This window comes from Eleutherodactylus coqui, chromosome 7 (assembly GCF_035609145.1).
Source record: "Eleutherodactylus coqui strain aEleCoq1 chromosome 7, aEleCoq1.hap1, whole genome shotgun sequence".
Taxonomy (NCBI): Eukaryota; Metazoa; Chordata; class Amphibia; order Anura; family Eleutherodactylidae; genus Eleutherodactylus; species Eleutherodactylus coqui.
Genome location: NC_089843.1, coordinates 165,646,804 through 165,662,216, shown reverse-complemented (window position 1 = coordinate 165,662,216; position 15,413 = coordinate 165,646,804). Strand labels below are relative to the sequence as shown.

Sequence of the window (15,413 nt, the reverse complement as noted above, 5' to 3'; positions counted from 1 at the left end):
GTTCGTCGGTCGTCAGGCGTCTCTGTGAAAAACTGCCAGACCTTGGAGCACCTCGGCCTCTGCAGGGTGGCATGGCGCGAGGGGGCGCTTTGGGAAACACTTGGTGGATTATTCGGTCTGGCCCTGCCTCTACCCCTGGCCACCGCACTGCCTCTTGCAACCTGCCCTGCTGATGCCCTTGACTCCCCCTCTGAAGACCTGTCCTCCTGAGTAAGCGTTGCACACCAGGTGGGGTCAGTCACCTCATCGTCCTGCTGCTCTTCCTCCGAATCCTCTGTGCGCTGCTCCCTCGGACTTACTGCCCTTACTACTACCTCACTGCAAGACAACTGTGTCGATCGTCATCGTCCTCCTCACCCACAGAAAGTTGTTGAGACAGTTGGCGGAAGTCCCCAGCCTCTTCCCCCGGACCCCGGGAACTTTCGAATGGTTGGGCATCAGTGACGATAAACTCCTCTGGTGGGAGAGGAACCGCTGCTGCCCAATCTAAGCAGGGGCCCGAGAACAGTTCCTGGGAGTGCTCCCGCTCCTGAGCAGGTGTTATTGTAGTGGGGTGAGGAGGCTGGGAGGAAGGAGCAGCAGACAGGATTCGGATTGGCAGCAGTGGACGGCGCAGAACTGCGGGTAGACGATAGGTTGCTCGAAGCACTTTCTGCCATCCAGGACAGGACCTGCTCACACTGCTCATTTTCTAATAACCGTCTCCCGCGTGGACCCATTAATTGGGCGATGAATGTGGGGACGCCAGAAACGTGCCTCTCTCCTAATCGCGCAGCAGTCGGCTGCGACACACCTGGATCAGGAGCTTGGCCTGTGCCCACACCCTGACTTGGCCCTCCGCGTCCTCGGCCGCGTCCACGTCCTCTAGGCCTACCCCTACCCCTCAGCATGCTGTATTACTAGTGATTTGATTTCACAGGCAGGAAATAAATTGGCGCAAGACTGCAGGCCAAATATAATTTTTTCCCTTTTTTGAAAACGAAAGGCCCCACTGCCTCTAGTGAATGAATAATCTAAGTTTAATAACTGTGCTGTTTTCCTGCTAATGTGTCACAGAACGTGAGGGTAGCAGAGTTATTAACTGTGGCAGAGCAGGTATTTTTTTTCCCAATTAAGGAAAGCAAATGGCGAAGCCAGGAGTAAAACGTAGCTGGGTGCGTATGATTTTTAAAGGTGTCACACGCAGCCGACACGTGTCCACCGCCCTTAGGACGGACAGAGGCCGGACAAATAGAATTATTTTCCGTTTTTTGGCACCAAAAGGCAGCACTGCGTATATTCTATGAGCATGAGAAGTTTAATAACTGTGCTGTGTCCCTGCTAATGTGTCACAGAACGTGAGGGTAGCAGAGTTATTAACTGTGGCAGAGCAGGTATTTTTTTTCCCAATTAAGGAAAGCAAATGGCGAAGCCAGGAGTAAAACGTAGCTGGGTGCGTATGATTTTTAAAGGTGTCACACGCAGCCGACACGTGTCCACCGCCCTTAGGACGGACAGAGGCCGGACAAATAGAATTATTTTCACTTGTTTTACAAGCAAAAGGCAGCACTGCATATATTCAATGAATAATAACTGTGTTGTGGCCCTGCCTATACAATTCTTTCCCTGCAGTATCAATGGAGGGTGCAATGCTCTGCAGAAGCGATTTTGAGAAGCAAAAAAAAATGCAGCACAGCTAACAGCAGCCTGGACAGTACTGCACACGGATAAATATGGCCCTAGAAAGGACCGTTGAGGTTCTTGAAGGCTACACTCACTCCTAACACTCTCCCTGCCTATGCAGCACTTCTGTCCCTAATGCCAGGTGCAACGGTCTGCAGAGGCGATTTTGAGAAAAAAAAAATTGCCACTGCTAACAGCAGCCAACACACAGCTATCAGTGGCCCTAATAAGGACCTTTGGGGGGTCTTGAAGCCTACACTAACTACCAATTCTTTCCCTACAGCAGCTCTGGTACAAACAGCACTGTCCCTCATCTAACTCACACCGCATCTGAGGCGAGCCGCGGGAGGGGCCGACTTTTATGTTCGGGTGACACCTGATCTTCCCAGCCACTCACAGCAGGGGGGTGGTATAGGGCTTGAACGTCACAGGGGGAAGTTGTAATGCCTTCCCTGTCTTTCAATTGGCCAGAAAAGCGCGCTAACGTCTCAGGGAAGGAAGTGAAAATAACCAGAACATCGCATGGTGTTCGTTATGAATAACGAACATCCCGAACACCCTAATATTCGCACGAATATCAAGCTCGGAAGAACACGTTCGCTCATCTCTAATTAGTACCTCTGCACTGGCCTTGTCTTGAAGAATTACTTACAAATGCTCTCTCACTATTGGGGTCACTCCACTCACATCCAGAATTCAGACACAACGGGAAATCTCTCCCCCGCTTACATCTTCACAACAAAGAAGCTGAAGGTGTTTCCATGTGGCTCTGTGTTAGGTGGCAGACAAGGTGGAAGACCTGCTACTCCAGAAGATGGAATTCACACCCCTTACCGCTCTTATTCACTCCTATTTATACCCTCTCTCATATCACGTGGCATAACACATTTATATGCAGACTATGATTTTATTAAAGTTAACCTCTCAAGCGCCGCAGCTGTGCAACACACACACACTGAAAAAGACAAGACAGATTTTTTGCACAGTGGATCCACATAAGACAAACATACATGACATCCACGGAGGGGACCAGGATGATGTGCTGGGCCACTACACATGCCCAGATTTGTCAAGTGTGCTTTTGGCATTCTCATCAGCAAATGGACAGTTTTCCAGAGCACACTTCAGATGGAACATGAGAACATGTGTGTGGTTATTGGAGCCTCCATGGTCCTGCACATTTTTTGCCAGGCCAAGGATGCAGGTTGGAATGCAGAAGAGGCTCAATCTGCAACTTTCCCTTCAGAAGTGGATGACCGCACGCTGCACGGCGGACCAGCATCATCCGGTCTCCGAGTCAGGGACATCTTTGCGGACTACTTTCTGAGTCATCTGGGAGCAGTTCCGTGGGAGATGTAAAAAAAAAAAGTAATAAAAGTTTAAATGACACCACTTTTGCCATATCTGTAATTAAAAATCAAAATCATAAAATAAAAATACATATTTGGTATCGCCGCGTCCGTAAAAGTCTGATCTATCAAAGTAGCACATTATTTACCCCGCAAGATGAACGTCGTCCGAAAGAAAAAGAAAGAACGCCAGAAATGCACTTTTTTTCGATCACCCTGTCTCCCAGAAAAAAACGCAATAAAAAAGCGATCAAAAAGTCGTACGTATTCCGAATTAGTAATAATAATAATATAATAATCTTTATTTGTATAGCGCTAACGTATTCCGCAGCGCTTTCAGGCATGGATAAATGCAAAACAATACAATGTGAGATACATTGGGTTAGACACAAATGGGCTGAGGGTGGTACAGGAGGTGCAGGGGTTGGGGAACACAGGCAATAGGAAATTTCATCTTCAGATCATTTATTAGAAGGCAAACAGGGTGGAGCACCATAGGGAGGGGCGAGGGACTAGGTCAGAAGATTTGGTATGCTTCCCTGAAGAGGTGCGTTTTTAAGGCACATCTGAAATTTTGTGCATCGGGAATTGTCCGGATGCCTTGGGGTAGAGCATTCCAGAGGATGGGTGCTGCTCTGGTGAAGTCCTGTAGGCGAGCATGTGAGGTTCGTATTACAGGGGTGTTTAGTCTGAGTGTGTTAGCCGATCGGAGTGAGCGGGCTGGGTGGTATACTGACAGTAGGGAGGCGATGTATGGTGGCGCAGCGCCATGCAGAGCTTTGTAAGTGAGGTAGAGGAGTTTAAACTTAGTTCTGCAGTGGATGGGCAGCCAATGCAGCGACTGGCATAATGCAGAGGCATCTGAATAACGACTGGATAGAAAAATGAGTCTAGCTGCTGCATTTAGTATGGATTGGAGCGGAGAGAGTCTAGTGCGGGGGAGGCCAATGAGTAGCAAGTTGCAGTAGTCAAGCCAGAAGTGGATTAGGGCAACCACGAGCGTCTTTAGCGTGTCCGTGGTTAGGAATGGACGTATTTTAGCAATATTTCTGAGGTGCATGTGGCATGTTTGGGCCAGAGATTGGATATGGGGGGCAAAGGAGAGGTCAGAGTCCAGTGTGACCCCAAGGCATCGGGCATGCCGTCTGGGGGTTATGATGGTGCCAGACACTGGAATGGAGATGTTGAGGGGAGGTCGGTTAGAAGGTGGAAAGACAAGGAGGTCAGTTTTAGAGAGGTTTAGTTTGAGAAAAAGGGAGGACATAGTGTTAGAGACAGCGGACAGACAGTCGGTGATATTTTGGAGGAATGGTCCAGAGATCTCACGAGAGGAGGTGTATAGTTGGGTGTCATCAGCGTAGAGATGGTATTGGAGGCCGAATCTGTGGATGGTTTGTCCAATTGAAGCAGTATAGATAGAGAAAAGAAGGGGACCAAGGACCGAGCCCTGGGGTACCCCAACAGCGAGAGGAAGTGGAGCAGAGATAGAACCAGCAAAGGAAACACTGAAAGAGCGGCCAGAGAGGTAGGAGGAGAACCAGGAGAGAGCAGTATCCTTTAGACCAAAAGAGCGGAGCATAGTGAGAAGGAGGGTATGGTCGACAGTGTCAAATGCAGCAGACAGGTCAAGGAGGATTAGTAGGGTGTAATCACCTCTCGACTTCAGGTCATTTGTTAGTTTTGTAAGGGCAGTTTCGGTCGAGTGTAGAGCGGAAACCAGACTGGAGGTTGTCGAGGAGCGAGTTGTCAGAGAGAAGCCGAGTAAGGCGGGAGTAGACCAGGCGTTCCAGTAATTTGGAGATGAAGGGGAGGTTTGAGACGGGTCGGTAGTTGGCAGCATCAGTTGGGTCCAGGGTTGGTTTTTTTAAGCAGAGGGGATATAATGGAGTGTTTGAATGAGGAGGGAAAAGTGCCTGAGGTTAGGGAGAGGTTGCAGATTGTAGTGAGGTGAGTAATGAGAGCTGGGAAAAGGGACCGGAGGAGGTGAGAGGGTCGCTAGCGCAGGTGGTGGGGCGGGCAGCGGAAAGGAGCATGGAGACTTCTTCCTCTGTCGTTGGTTCTAGCGTAGATAGTGAGTAGGTGCTGGGTGCAGTGCTGATGAAACTGGGATCGGTGCTAACCATGCAGCTTTCAGAGATTTATTTTCGAATGTTGTCGATTTTTTCTTACTAACGTAAACTACAGGACATCCCACAAAAAAATGAGCCCTCGCTGAACTACGTCGACAGAAAAATAAAAAAGTTATTGCACACTAGGACTGACATGCCGCCGTTTTTTTCATTTATTTTGTTTCTATTTCCTTATTGAATCTCTATCAGAGGGCATTAGTATTAATTGGGGATATCTTAACCTAGTTAGAGCTCCAGTAGGTACTGGTTAGGTCATCTTATATTTATTAAAGACTCTAGCTAGTTTCTTATGGAACAAAATTTAACGGCGCAACTTTGACCAGGAACTACAATCCTGGTCTTAATCCATCTAGGAGAGTAGATTCTTACCTTATATTCCCTATCATCTATGTGGAATATCAGATATTCTGACGTATTTTTCGAAGCCACTATCCAGTTTCATTATCTCTTGCTGGAATCATTTTATCTTAACCCCTGAGCAACCCACCTAGTGGGGGAAACGCGTAGGGTCACACTATCGCTCAGATCTTTTTTAATATGTCATCCCTTACCACCAGGATGACACCTGCGCAATAATTTTGGAAATATTCATTACTTTTTGTTAATTCAGGACTAATAATATATAATAGTCGAGTGTAATCTTTGTCACTCAACTTGATTGGTCCTCATCCATTCACTAAAGTGGCATCAATTAGAGCATATCTTTCTAACGTCTTCCCATCTTATATAATATATGTATGTGTTTGTTCTTCTTTATTTTACCCACTAGTAATAAAAGTTACATTTTAAACATTATTAGTTTCAAGGTCCACGTAGTAAGCTTCAGCACCGCAAACACATAGAGGTCGGAGCGGAAGTCTCTGCGCTGACCTCTGTGTAGTGGCCGTTGCTTGTAACTACAGGCACGGCTCTCATTGAAATCAACACAAGCTGTGTCTGCAGTTACAAACGCCGGCCACTACAGAGGTTGGCGCAGAGACTTCCGCTCCGACCTCTGTGTATTTGCGGCACTGACGGCATGCGCCCGTTCAGCTGATCGGTCGTGGTCCTGGGTTTATTTCTCTGCATACCACACAGCGTAAGCCCTGTATATTGGTATAGGCAGCATATGAAGCACTGTCCATACACAATCCATTTCATGAAACAGAGCGGGGAATTACAAAAAAGAGTCAGCGCAGCTTCACACGGCCATATGCGCAACTACGCTCGCCGCCATGGAGGGCATTTGCGGATGAACGTATTTTTTCCTTTTTCTCCCCGTGCCGTTCAAACTCCACGCCATAGGGCAGGAGTTCGAAAAAGACAGTGGGAACATAGGTATGGGCCGACCTTTCTGCACGTAATGGTTCTATTCTGTCCCGTTACGACAAAAACATACCCATGCGTTTAAGCCCCCGCACTGCGCACGTCTCGCAGCATTTTACCGATACGTTCACATCTATGTTGGAGGCTCCATTTTAGCCACTTACACAGAACTGGCACGAAATCACGGACAAAATAGCGCAGCGTGCCGTACTGCTGCGTCACGGAACATTTCGGTCGGCGTGGCAGAAGCTGGCTGGCCCTCATTATAGTCAACTGGGGTGCTGCTGCAGCACTTGGACCCGGTGTGTACAGAACCCTGCAGGTCTGGGAAATGGAAGCGAACACTGGTCGTCCCACAGAGATCTGGCCTTTTGTGTACATTTTGGCGCCATCAGTAAACTCCCCCCACAGTTGCGTGCGACTCCCTGCGCTCCGGTGAACTACTGCGGTCCTTGATGGTGTAGCAATGGCAAAAACTTACACCAAATGTGTGGAATATAGAAAATGGTCCTTAAAATCTGTCCTTAGAGCCGGAGTCCCGCGGTCCCCTTTGTGCCGCGTATTTACACAGCGGGCTTCTGCGTGTTTCATTATGCTTTTTGCGCACAAAAAAAACCATGCAACTATTCATTGTAATTAGCTCAATATGTCCGCTTTACCTGCGCAAATGCAGAAAAAAAGAGCGTGCTGTGTATTATTTTGCGAGAATGAAATGCGCGTGCAAAATACGCTTACGTGAAGGAACTCATTGAAGTCAACGGTTGTGTTTTTTGCGCACACAGTTTGAAGTGGAGTAAAACACGTACATGCGTGCGCACATATGTGGCGCAGATACACGTGTAAATCCGCTTACACCTGTGTGACACCGGCCTAAGACCCCCTTCAAAATTTGCGTACGCCACACGCAGAGGATAGAGCCCAGTGATTGTGATGGGTTCGTTCACGTATTTTTCCTTCGCATATCGGTCACACAAAACAAAACGCGGCCTGCTCTGTATTCCTGCGCTTTTCTGCACCCACAGTCCCCATAGACGTCAATGGGAGGCGCAAATACGTGCGTTATAATGTAAAAGGTGCGAGAAACACTGCGCAATTGTGGAACTCATTACACTAATTAGCCATTAGCTAATGAGCGCAAATAAACATGAGCTGGGCGCAAAAAATACAGTAAATCACTGCGCAAAAAAAAATCATTATTATTCCACAAGTACACATACGCCGGTGTGAAGGGGGCCTCGGGGTACAATCACATGGGCGCATGTGTTTTACGGTCCGTGAATACACAGCATATTTGTGGGCCTGAATCTGCGGTCGCCGCGCCATATTTATCCGCAGGCTTTTTGTGCAGCATATTTACGTGTGTAACCCCCCCCCCCAAATCCTATTGGCTTAGGTCGGCTGCACATGGCCGTGACGGCGCCCCCCAGAGACCCCAATACTTACCTCCGGATCCGGAGTCTTCCGTCCCGCATGCCGCGTCATATGACACGCCCACAGCGTCACACGACGCGCTGGCTGCATCATATGACGCGGCTGGCGGGGAAGCGGTATCACGCTATCTTCCGCTGTGCTACAGTGGAAGATAGCGTGAACGGACGGCTTCCATTGACTGCAATGGAAGCCGTCCGCACGTACACTCACGGCAAATAGAGCATGCTGCGGGTGAGGTCGGGAGATTTCACGGTGCGGAATTCCACACCGTGAGCATTGATCTATTAGGTTCAATAGAACCTAATAGCTGCGGGCAACGTGGCGGATTTTTGCCGCATATTACGCGGCGGAAATCCGTCCGTTGGAAGGAGTCCTTAGTGCGTAAATACACAGCGAATACGCAGGTTACACGCACCCATTTACTTCAATGGTCTGTTTCGGTGTATAATACACACGCAGATACGCCATGCTGCCATTATCAGGCACTGACAGTCACGTGTACAATACGCAACTACGTATAAACCCACTGAAATCCCCCGCTGGTGTGATCGAGCCCTTAGAGACGCGGTCCTGTGGGCGACACCACCACAGGAGGACAGGTGCCCGGGGGACACAACGGCCACCAGCCGCCCGTCAGGCAGGTACGGCGGGAAGCCTCTCCAGCACTACCACAGTCAGCCACCAGGGGGCGCAGTGTGCCGGTCTATAAGAGCAGGAGGAGGAGCCCGTGGGGTCAGGCGCTGCTTCCAGGAAGAGAACCGTTCTCACTACCGGACGACATGGTGCTGGAGAGCATCGCGCGGGTCATCAAGGTGCAGCTGCCCGCCTACCTCAAGCGGCTGCCCGTGCCGGACAGCATCTCGGGCTTCATCCGGCTGACAGGTAGCTAGCCCGGCGTGTGTGATGGGGGAGGAAGCTAGTAATGGCCCCCTGCTTCCACCGGGACCGGCTGCAGTGTGAGGTCAGCCGAGCCTCCTGGTAGCGGACACTCGGGGGATGGAGGCGAGTCTGACGGGCTCTGTGACACAGGGTCTATCTTACATAACAGATCGGCTCTGCTACATCGTAAGGCCCGTTTACACGGACGAGTATTAGTTCCCCTGCAGACTTGTATGTCGGCCCTTCTAGTGTAACTCCTCTTACATGTACTTTTAGGCCTTGCTCCTATGGGCAGGTTTGATTTGTGGAACCCACACAGTGCAGGAGATCCGCAAATCTATCGGTGGCCATAGGGAATCGGGGGCGCCCGTGAGATGGCTTAAGCATGCAGTTTTGTGACCCTTCCAGTCTGAAAAACAAATTGCAGCATGCTCCACTTTCCTGCGGCTCCCGCACTGACTGCCTCCATTGAGACAAGGCAGCCGTCCGACCGGCGGCGCAGCCACAGCTGACACTGCAGATGTGCCATGGATCCGTGGGAAAGGAGGAGTTTGGGGGAAAAAACCAGCTACTGCGTGTGCACCGCCGTGCCAGAACCCATCCGCCGGGCACAGGAAAGATCCGCACAGACCCAGGACAGGTGATGTGGCCGTGGGCAGGGTGGGGTTCTGCTGCCGTATCCCCTGCGTGGAATCTACCCCGCCTGTGGACATGAGGCCGGCTGCACACCACCAGGGCGGCTCCCGCAGTGGAATGTGACCCGGTGCCCTCTGCCTACCTGCCTGCATTCTTCTCTACTGTGGCTGTGCCGGCCGGCACGCAGTACAGGTAATGCCGCGCTGGTGCTAGGCGATGCTGCGGATCCCGCAACCTTTCTGCAATGATTGTGGACGGGCCGCGGGTCGGACAGCTTCCATTGACCTCAATGAAACCCGCCACACAGAATCTGCCTTAAAATAGAGCATGCTGCGAGTATTTTAATTTTGCCTTCCTTTGGCGCCTTCCCTCCCAACTTGGAATTGGTTGTTCCCTGGATGACTACAAGGTGTCCAGCCCGAGGCACCAGACATGATGATCCCTACATCGTGCCTCGCGGTTGGAATGAAGTGTTGCTGCACAAGGTTCTCTGTCTTCCATACACAATGTCTGCGCTGTCCACAGAACACTTCCCGGCAAGCTTTGGGGAACATCCCGGGGGGCTCAACCAAACCTGAGGTGGGCTGCAATGTCTTCTTTGCACCTCTGTTCTTGATCATGGGCTTTTGTTTAATAGTGGGTACTTTGAGGGTTTGCACTCCTGTAGCTGTGTTGCTGTTGGCTTGGGTTTTTCTCATGCCCAGCCCATTGATGGACAACTCATCGATACGCCCATCCAGCTCCTCACATCCCAATAATGCGCCCCCTCTCAGACTCTGGTAACAGGGTGACATCTCTTCTCTGTGTCGTAGAGGCGTCTAGTGGTCAACAAGCTCTACACAAGCGGAAGAAGAGGTCACTACACACAAGGAGCCTCCGAGAGCCTTTTATAGGCCAAGGGGGGGAACCACATTGAGGGCCTCCGGTGACAAGACCGTTCATCTAATCACCCCACAACTCATCATTTACATCTCTGCCTGAGATGGAACTGCATGCCATGTTTTAGGCTTGGTTCACACAGGGTGGATTTACCGTGGAAATCCCGGGGTTAGCCGGCCATGTGGATGAGATTTGTGAAAAATCTCGTCCATACGGGACTGCCAATCCATTGCGGCAAAGTCGGTGCTCTGAGCATGTAAATTTTTATTTATGGGGGAGCCACCTGCAACGGAAAAAGCGTGCGGTCAAGCTGCTCCAAAGCCCGTGGCTAAGTGCCACAGGTTTTGAAGCAGCGCTTTCCCGGCGGAAATCTTGCAGTTTTCCGCTGCAGCAAAACCGCTGGGAATGTCCCGTGTGACCCTGTTTTTACAGCAAAACAACTTTCTAGGGGCGGGATTACTTTTATTTTTTGGACAGTTTAAATCAATAGGGACTCTGAACAGCGTAATACACTCCAAGTACACCAGTGTGAAGCGGCCGCTATGGATCACTCACGGCTTCACCTTCAGTCTGTATTCGGACTGCATACACCCCGCTGATTTGCATTGGGTTTCTCAGACGTGCATTTTTTTTGTGCATAAAAAAATTGCAGCATTTTTTTCCGTATCGTGGATTAAAATCACATATCAAATCCTATAGGATTATGTAAAAACGCAGCAAATGCGCAGTGGCACCAGTATGGATTGCATTTTTATGCATGTTGGCAGGAGACGGTGGCTAAAAATAAAAAAATTGGGCCGCCTTGTGTATCTTTTTGTGAGTGAAAAAATGCAGTGACTACGTGCACAAAAAAAGCATACAGCCAAATAGGCATGCAGCAAAAAGCCACGTACTTCATATCCCCCTGTGAACGAGCCCTAGGGGCTTTTTATGCAGGCCTTTTTTTTTTTTTTTTTTTTTTTTTTTTTTTTTTTTTAGCCCCTGCAAACTGCAGGTGAAGCTGCACTGATGGAGGACAGCATCTGAGTTTGTCAGCTCAGTCACTATGATGAGTCTAGGTGGCGCTGCAGTTCTGCACTTCCTTTTTGTGGGGGAAGCGGTGTCGTGTAATAACACCCACAAGGCTTATTCAGACCAACTTATCTACATCAGTATTCTGAGAGTCAAAACCAGGACGAGAGAGAGAGTAGAATGGAGAGATTTGTATGTCACCCGTATTTTGTTCCCACTCCTTGCTTTGGCTCATTAAATGTTTGTCTGTATAAGCCCTACCAAGTCTCAGATTGGTCATAAACCAGGCTGCCGTGTGCCTCGCCTGGAAGCCAATTGGCAGAAAACCCCTGGCGTTCCGCAGTAAAATGCGTGAGTATTTCTGACAGTGTTTTGGATATACAATTGGCGTGCACATTAAAAATACCTAGAGTGGTAAATATACCCTAAGGCCCTGTGGATCAGCCTCTGGTTATAGTTGTCTATAGGTTTGCGTTGACTAATACAATGTGCCCCTATTTATCAATGCACTCATTTGGGATATTCTAAAGGGGTCATTTCTTTTTTTTTTTTTTTCTTAGCTTTTTAGCTCTATTGATCAGCTTGATGGAAGCACTTTGTCTGAAAGCTTGCAGTGCTGACCGTACTGATGACCATCATTCTGTTCATCGAACATTACTCAACCACCGGTATAACATAAGCTGATCGGTGCCTTGGAGATCTACTGTTGGTTTTACTAGGAAATCGTGTTCTGCTTTTTCCTCTTCACACTCACATTGCCGTTTTAGAAGCCAATAGGCCCTCTTGGGGTGCTTTCACATCCGCACTTGGGGTTCTACTTTCCTGCCCGAATGGCTCCGTCTCTGGACGGAACCCATTGACTATAATGGAGTCCATCCGCTTTCCGCGCAGTTATGGGATGGAAGAAAGCATTACGAGGCACTTCTTATTTCGGTACATTGAGCCGCACCTCTGATGGAACCTCCTGCCCAATGCAGATGTCAAACTGGCTGATCTGCCTCAAATAAAACAATTCAAAAACTAGGTCATGCTGTAAATTCTCAATATACTTTAAGGCCCTGTCGCACACAATTCCTTTTTTTAGTTTTTTTTCTTGTGTGCTGATATTGGCATGCTGCGCTTTTTCCAGAAATCTAAGACTCCATTATGATTTCCTGAAATCCACATGTGCACAAATATTTATTTATTTTTATCCTGCTTTCTTTACGTTTGGCATATTAATGCTCTTTAGTGAACACCATTTCTCCCCCCCCCCCCCCCCCCCCTCATTTAATTGACAGGATTTTGTGATTCCGTGAAGTAATTTGCTTCATTCATCCCCCAGCTCATCTACTATTCATGTTCTGTATCCTCAGTTTCAGAATGGCTGCGGTTACTGCCCTTCCTTGGTGTTCTCGCACTGTTGGGTTACCTTGCGATTCGACCCTTCCTGATGAAGAAAAAGTCACAGAAGGACAGTTTGATCAACCTCAAAATCCAAAAGGAGAACCCGAAAGTGGTGAATGAAATTAACATTGAGGACCTGCATATCGCCAAAGCTGCCTACTGCCGATGCTGGCGCTCGAAGACGGTAAGGGGTTTGACTTCAGTGAGCTGCGCCTGCCTTTACATGTGCCATCTACTACACAGGGCCTGGCACAGAGGCTTCCACTCCGACCACGGTGCTGACAGCAGGCGCCCGAAAACTTGATCGGCTGAGGCCCCAAGCAGCAGATGGGCTATTGATGACCTATCCTGAGGGGATAGAGAGGTCATCGATAACATTTTGCTTGGAAAACCCCTTTACTCTGGGGTGTTTGTGCAATTGTGCCATTCAAGGGTAGTATCTCATGCTGAAAAGTTATATAAAGTAGAGTTTTGTCTTCACTATCCTCCTGCCCATCCTAGTAGCCCACAGTAGGCTGTTTCATCTTTACTACTGCTTGGGTGCAGATCTTGCCATATGAATGTTTTGGGGGGAGAATTTAAGGGTACGGCTACACGGGACCAAACTTCACCGCAACGGATTGGTGTCCAGGAAAAGTGTAGAATATTATAGTGGCAGCAGACTGGAAGACCTCTCGATAAATCTCAATAATGACCTGCAGGGCTGCCGACGGTTTCCATGAAGTATAGACTACAGGATGCTGTTTACTGTGGCCTGTGTCATTATGAGATGCAATTTCTTGTACAGTAGGGATTGATGACTGCAGGCATTAATAGTCAGACGAGGCCAGATGAGTTTTTAAAGAGCCATAGAGTAGATATATAAATATATCAAGATAAAATCTTGTCATTTTTGGATAACCCCTTTAATTGTGTTTGTTTAGGGGACAATATACAGCGTCTTAGAATATGATGGGTCATAAATGGGATAGTGACACCCAGATGAATGGCCATTCTATCCCACTCATGATCTATAATGCTGTATATTGTCCGATAATAAATCACAATTAATTAATATCTTTATGGGAGTGATGAATGGTGTTCATATTCGCTCGAGAATCTCAGCCATGTGAAACTGGCCTAAAGGAGTTGTCACTTGTAGCTGTTGTACTGCAGGAAGCAGAGAGCGCTGTACATTATATAGTGGCCTGGTTGGGTACTACAAGCTGAATCCCATTCACTTCAGAAGAATTCAGCCTGCAGTAACAACCCCGGCCACTGTGAAATGTAGGGCTACGTCTGCAGCAAAACTGCTAGAAGAGGTACAACCAATTAAATTCAGTAATTAGATTTTGCTGCCTCCTAGATGTTCTCTCCACCGCTTTTAGGTACATGCAGTATATGTTGATTGATGCATTACTTCCTCCATAACATATATATTTGTTTCTCCTGCAGTTTCCCGTCTGTGATGGCTCCCATAACAAGCACAACGAGTTAACTGGAGACAATGTGGGACCACTTATTCTCAAGAAGAAAGAAGTGTAATGTCACATCCTGCCGTCATTAAAGAAATCGTGATCTTGTACAGTAGACAAGTCTAGTCTTGAAAATAATGTCAAGGATTTCGGTCAGCTTTGTCTCCAACTGGGAAGCCTGGAATTGACACTTAGCATTTTAACTGTTAAACTGTACATTAAAAATTGTTTACTTTATATAAAACCAATATACAGTGCCTTACCTTAAAGGCACAGGTCCCAATTTTTAATTACACCTTATTCCTGCCACCATTAAGAACTTCAAACTTTTACAACCTTAAAGGGCAGCAATCATTCTTTATTTTCTTACTTGCCTCACACTAAGTTATTCTAGCTGTGAACGAACTCGGCAGTATTTTTTATTTTTGTTCATATAACAAATATATGAGAAATGAGGAATGGCTGGCATCGAGAACACAAACTGTGATGTAACCCATTCTTGCCTGCTGACAAGAACAGGGAACTACTTCTTGCTTGGCACAACACTGTAAACCACTCAGTTTCTCTGGATTGTGCAGCATTTTCTTTCAGTTCTGCTTGGGGCCAGTCTTTGCAGAAATGGCCTTTTTTGGTACTTCTAGTCTTGCAGCTACAAGTATCAAGCCCGGCCATTCGGGCATATAACAGGAACACTTCTCAGTTGGACCATGGTTACAAGTGAGCAGTCTGGGATTAGGGCAGCCAATTTTCTTGTGATTCTGTATGTAATGAGAAGCCATACTTGCTTTAGTTGCTGTGATACAGAAGGGGCATTTGTTAATACTCGTGCAATGGATCCTATTCTAGGAGGTTAGGAGATGACCTGTTTGCAGAAAGTGCTTTGTCAATAAATGGGGTTAAATCCTGCTAAATGTTCTGTTATCATGCATTACAATGTAAATGGAGATTTGGTGTTCCTGCTATGTACATAGAACTGTCATCTTTTTATATTATAGACTTAAGAACCAAAAATAAAGTAAGCACCGATATTGAACTTCTCGTTTGCCACTTTTCTTTAGAATGAACATATGAATACCTCTTAAGAGCTGCTAGGAATTGTAACCTCCCAGAACTCTTTAAGGCTCCCCACACCCAGGCAAGCGCGATATTGGGCTGTGAATTTTGGCTCGCTATTGCGCTCATGAATGTGCGTTTTATCTGCAGATGCGAGGTGCGACCTAGTAGGTTAGGCTGAATGAAGACAATGTCCATCCAGTTCAGCCTGTTTCAACCCCTAGTTGGTCCAGAGGAAG

At 47.9% G+C, this 15,413-nt stretch overlaps 1 protein-coding gene across 1 annotated transcript; it reads left to right on the top strand.

Moving 5' to 3' along the window:
* The first annotated feature begins 8,602 nt into the window (after positions 1–8,602).
* On the top strand, positions 8,603–15,154 carry CISD2 (CDGSH iron sulfur domain 2). The gene is made up of 3 exons (XM_066573957.1): positions 8,603–8,758; positions 12,637–12,851; positions 14,102–15,154. The coding sequence occupies exons 1-3, from the start codon at positions 8,656–8,658 to the stop codon at positions 14,189–14,191; spliced, it is 408 nt and encodes a 135-aa protein (XP_066430054.1). The 5' UTR covers positions 8,603–8,655; the 3' UTR covers positions 14,192–15,154.
* The last annotated feature ends 259 nt before the right edge of the window (positions 15,155–15,413 follow it).

Excerpts from the sequence above, each read along its gene's own strand:
- CISD2 (XM_066573957.1), top strand. The coding sequence starts at position 8,656 with ATGGTGCTGGAGAGCATCGCGCGGGTCATCAAGGTGCAGCTGCCCGCC. Across the intron at positions 8,759-12,636 it reads GGGCTTCATCCGGCTGACAG|TTTCAGAATGGCTGCGGTTA; the intron begins GTAGCTAGCCCG and ends CTGTATCCTCAG. Across the intron at positions 12,852-14,101 it reads GATGCTGGCGCTCGAAGACG|TTTCCCGTCTGTGATGGCTC; the intron begins GTAAGGGGTTTG and ends TTTCTCCTGCAG.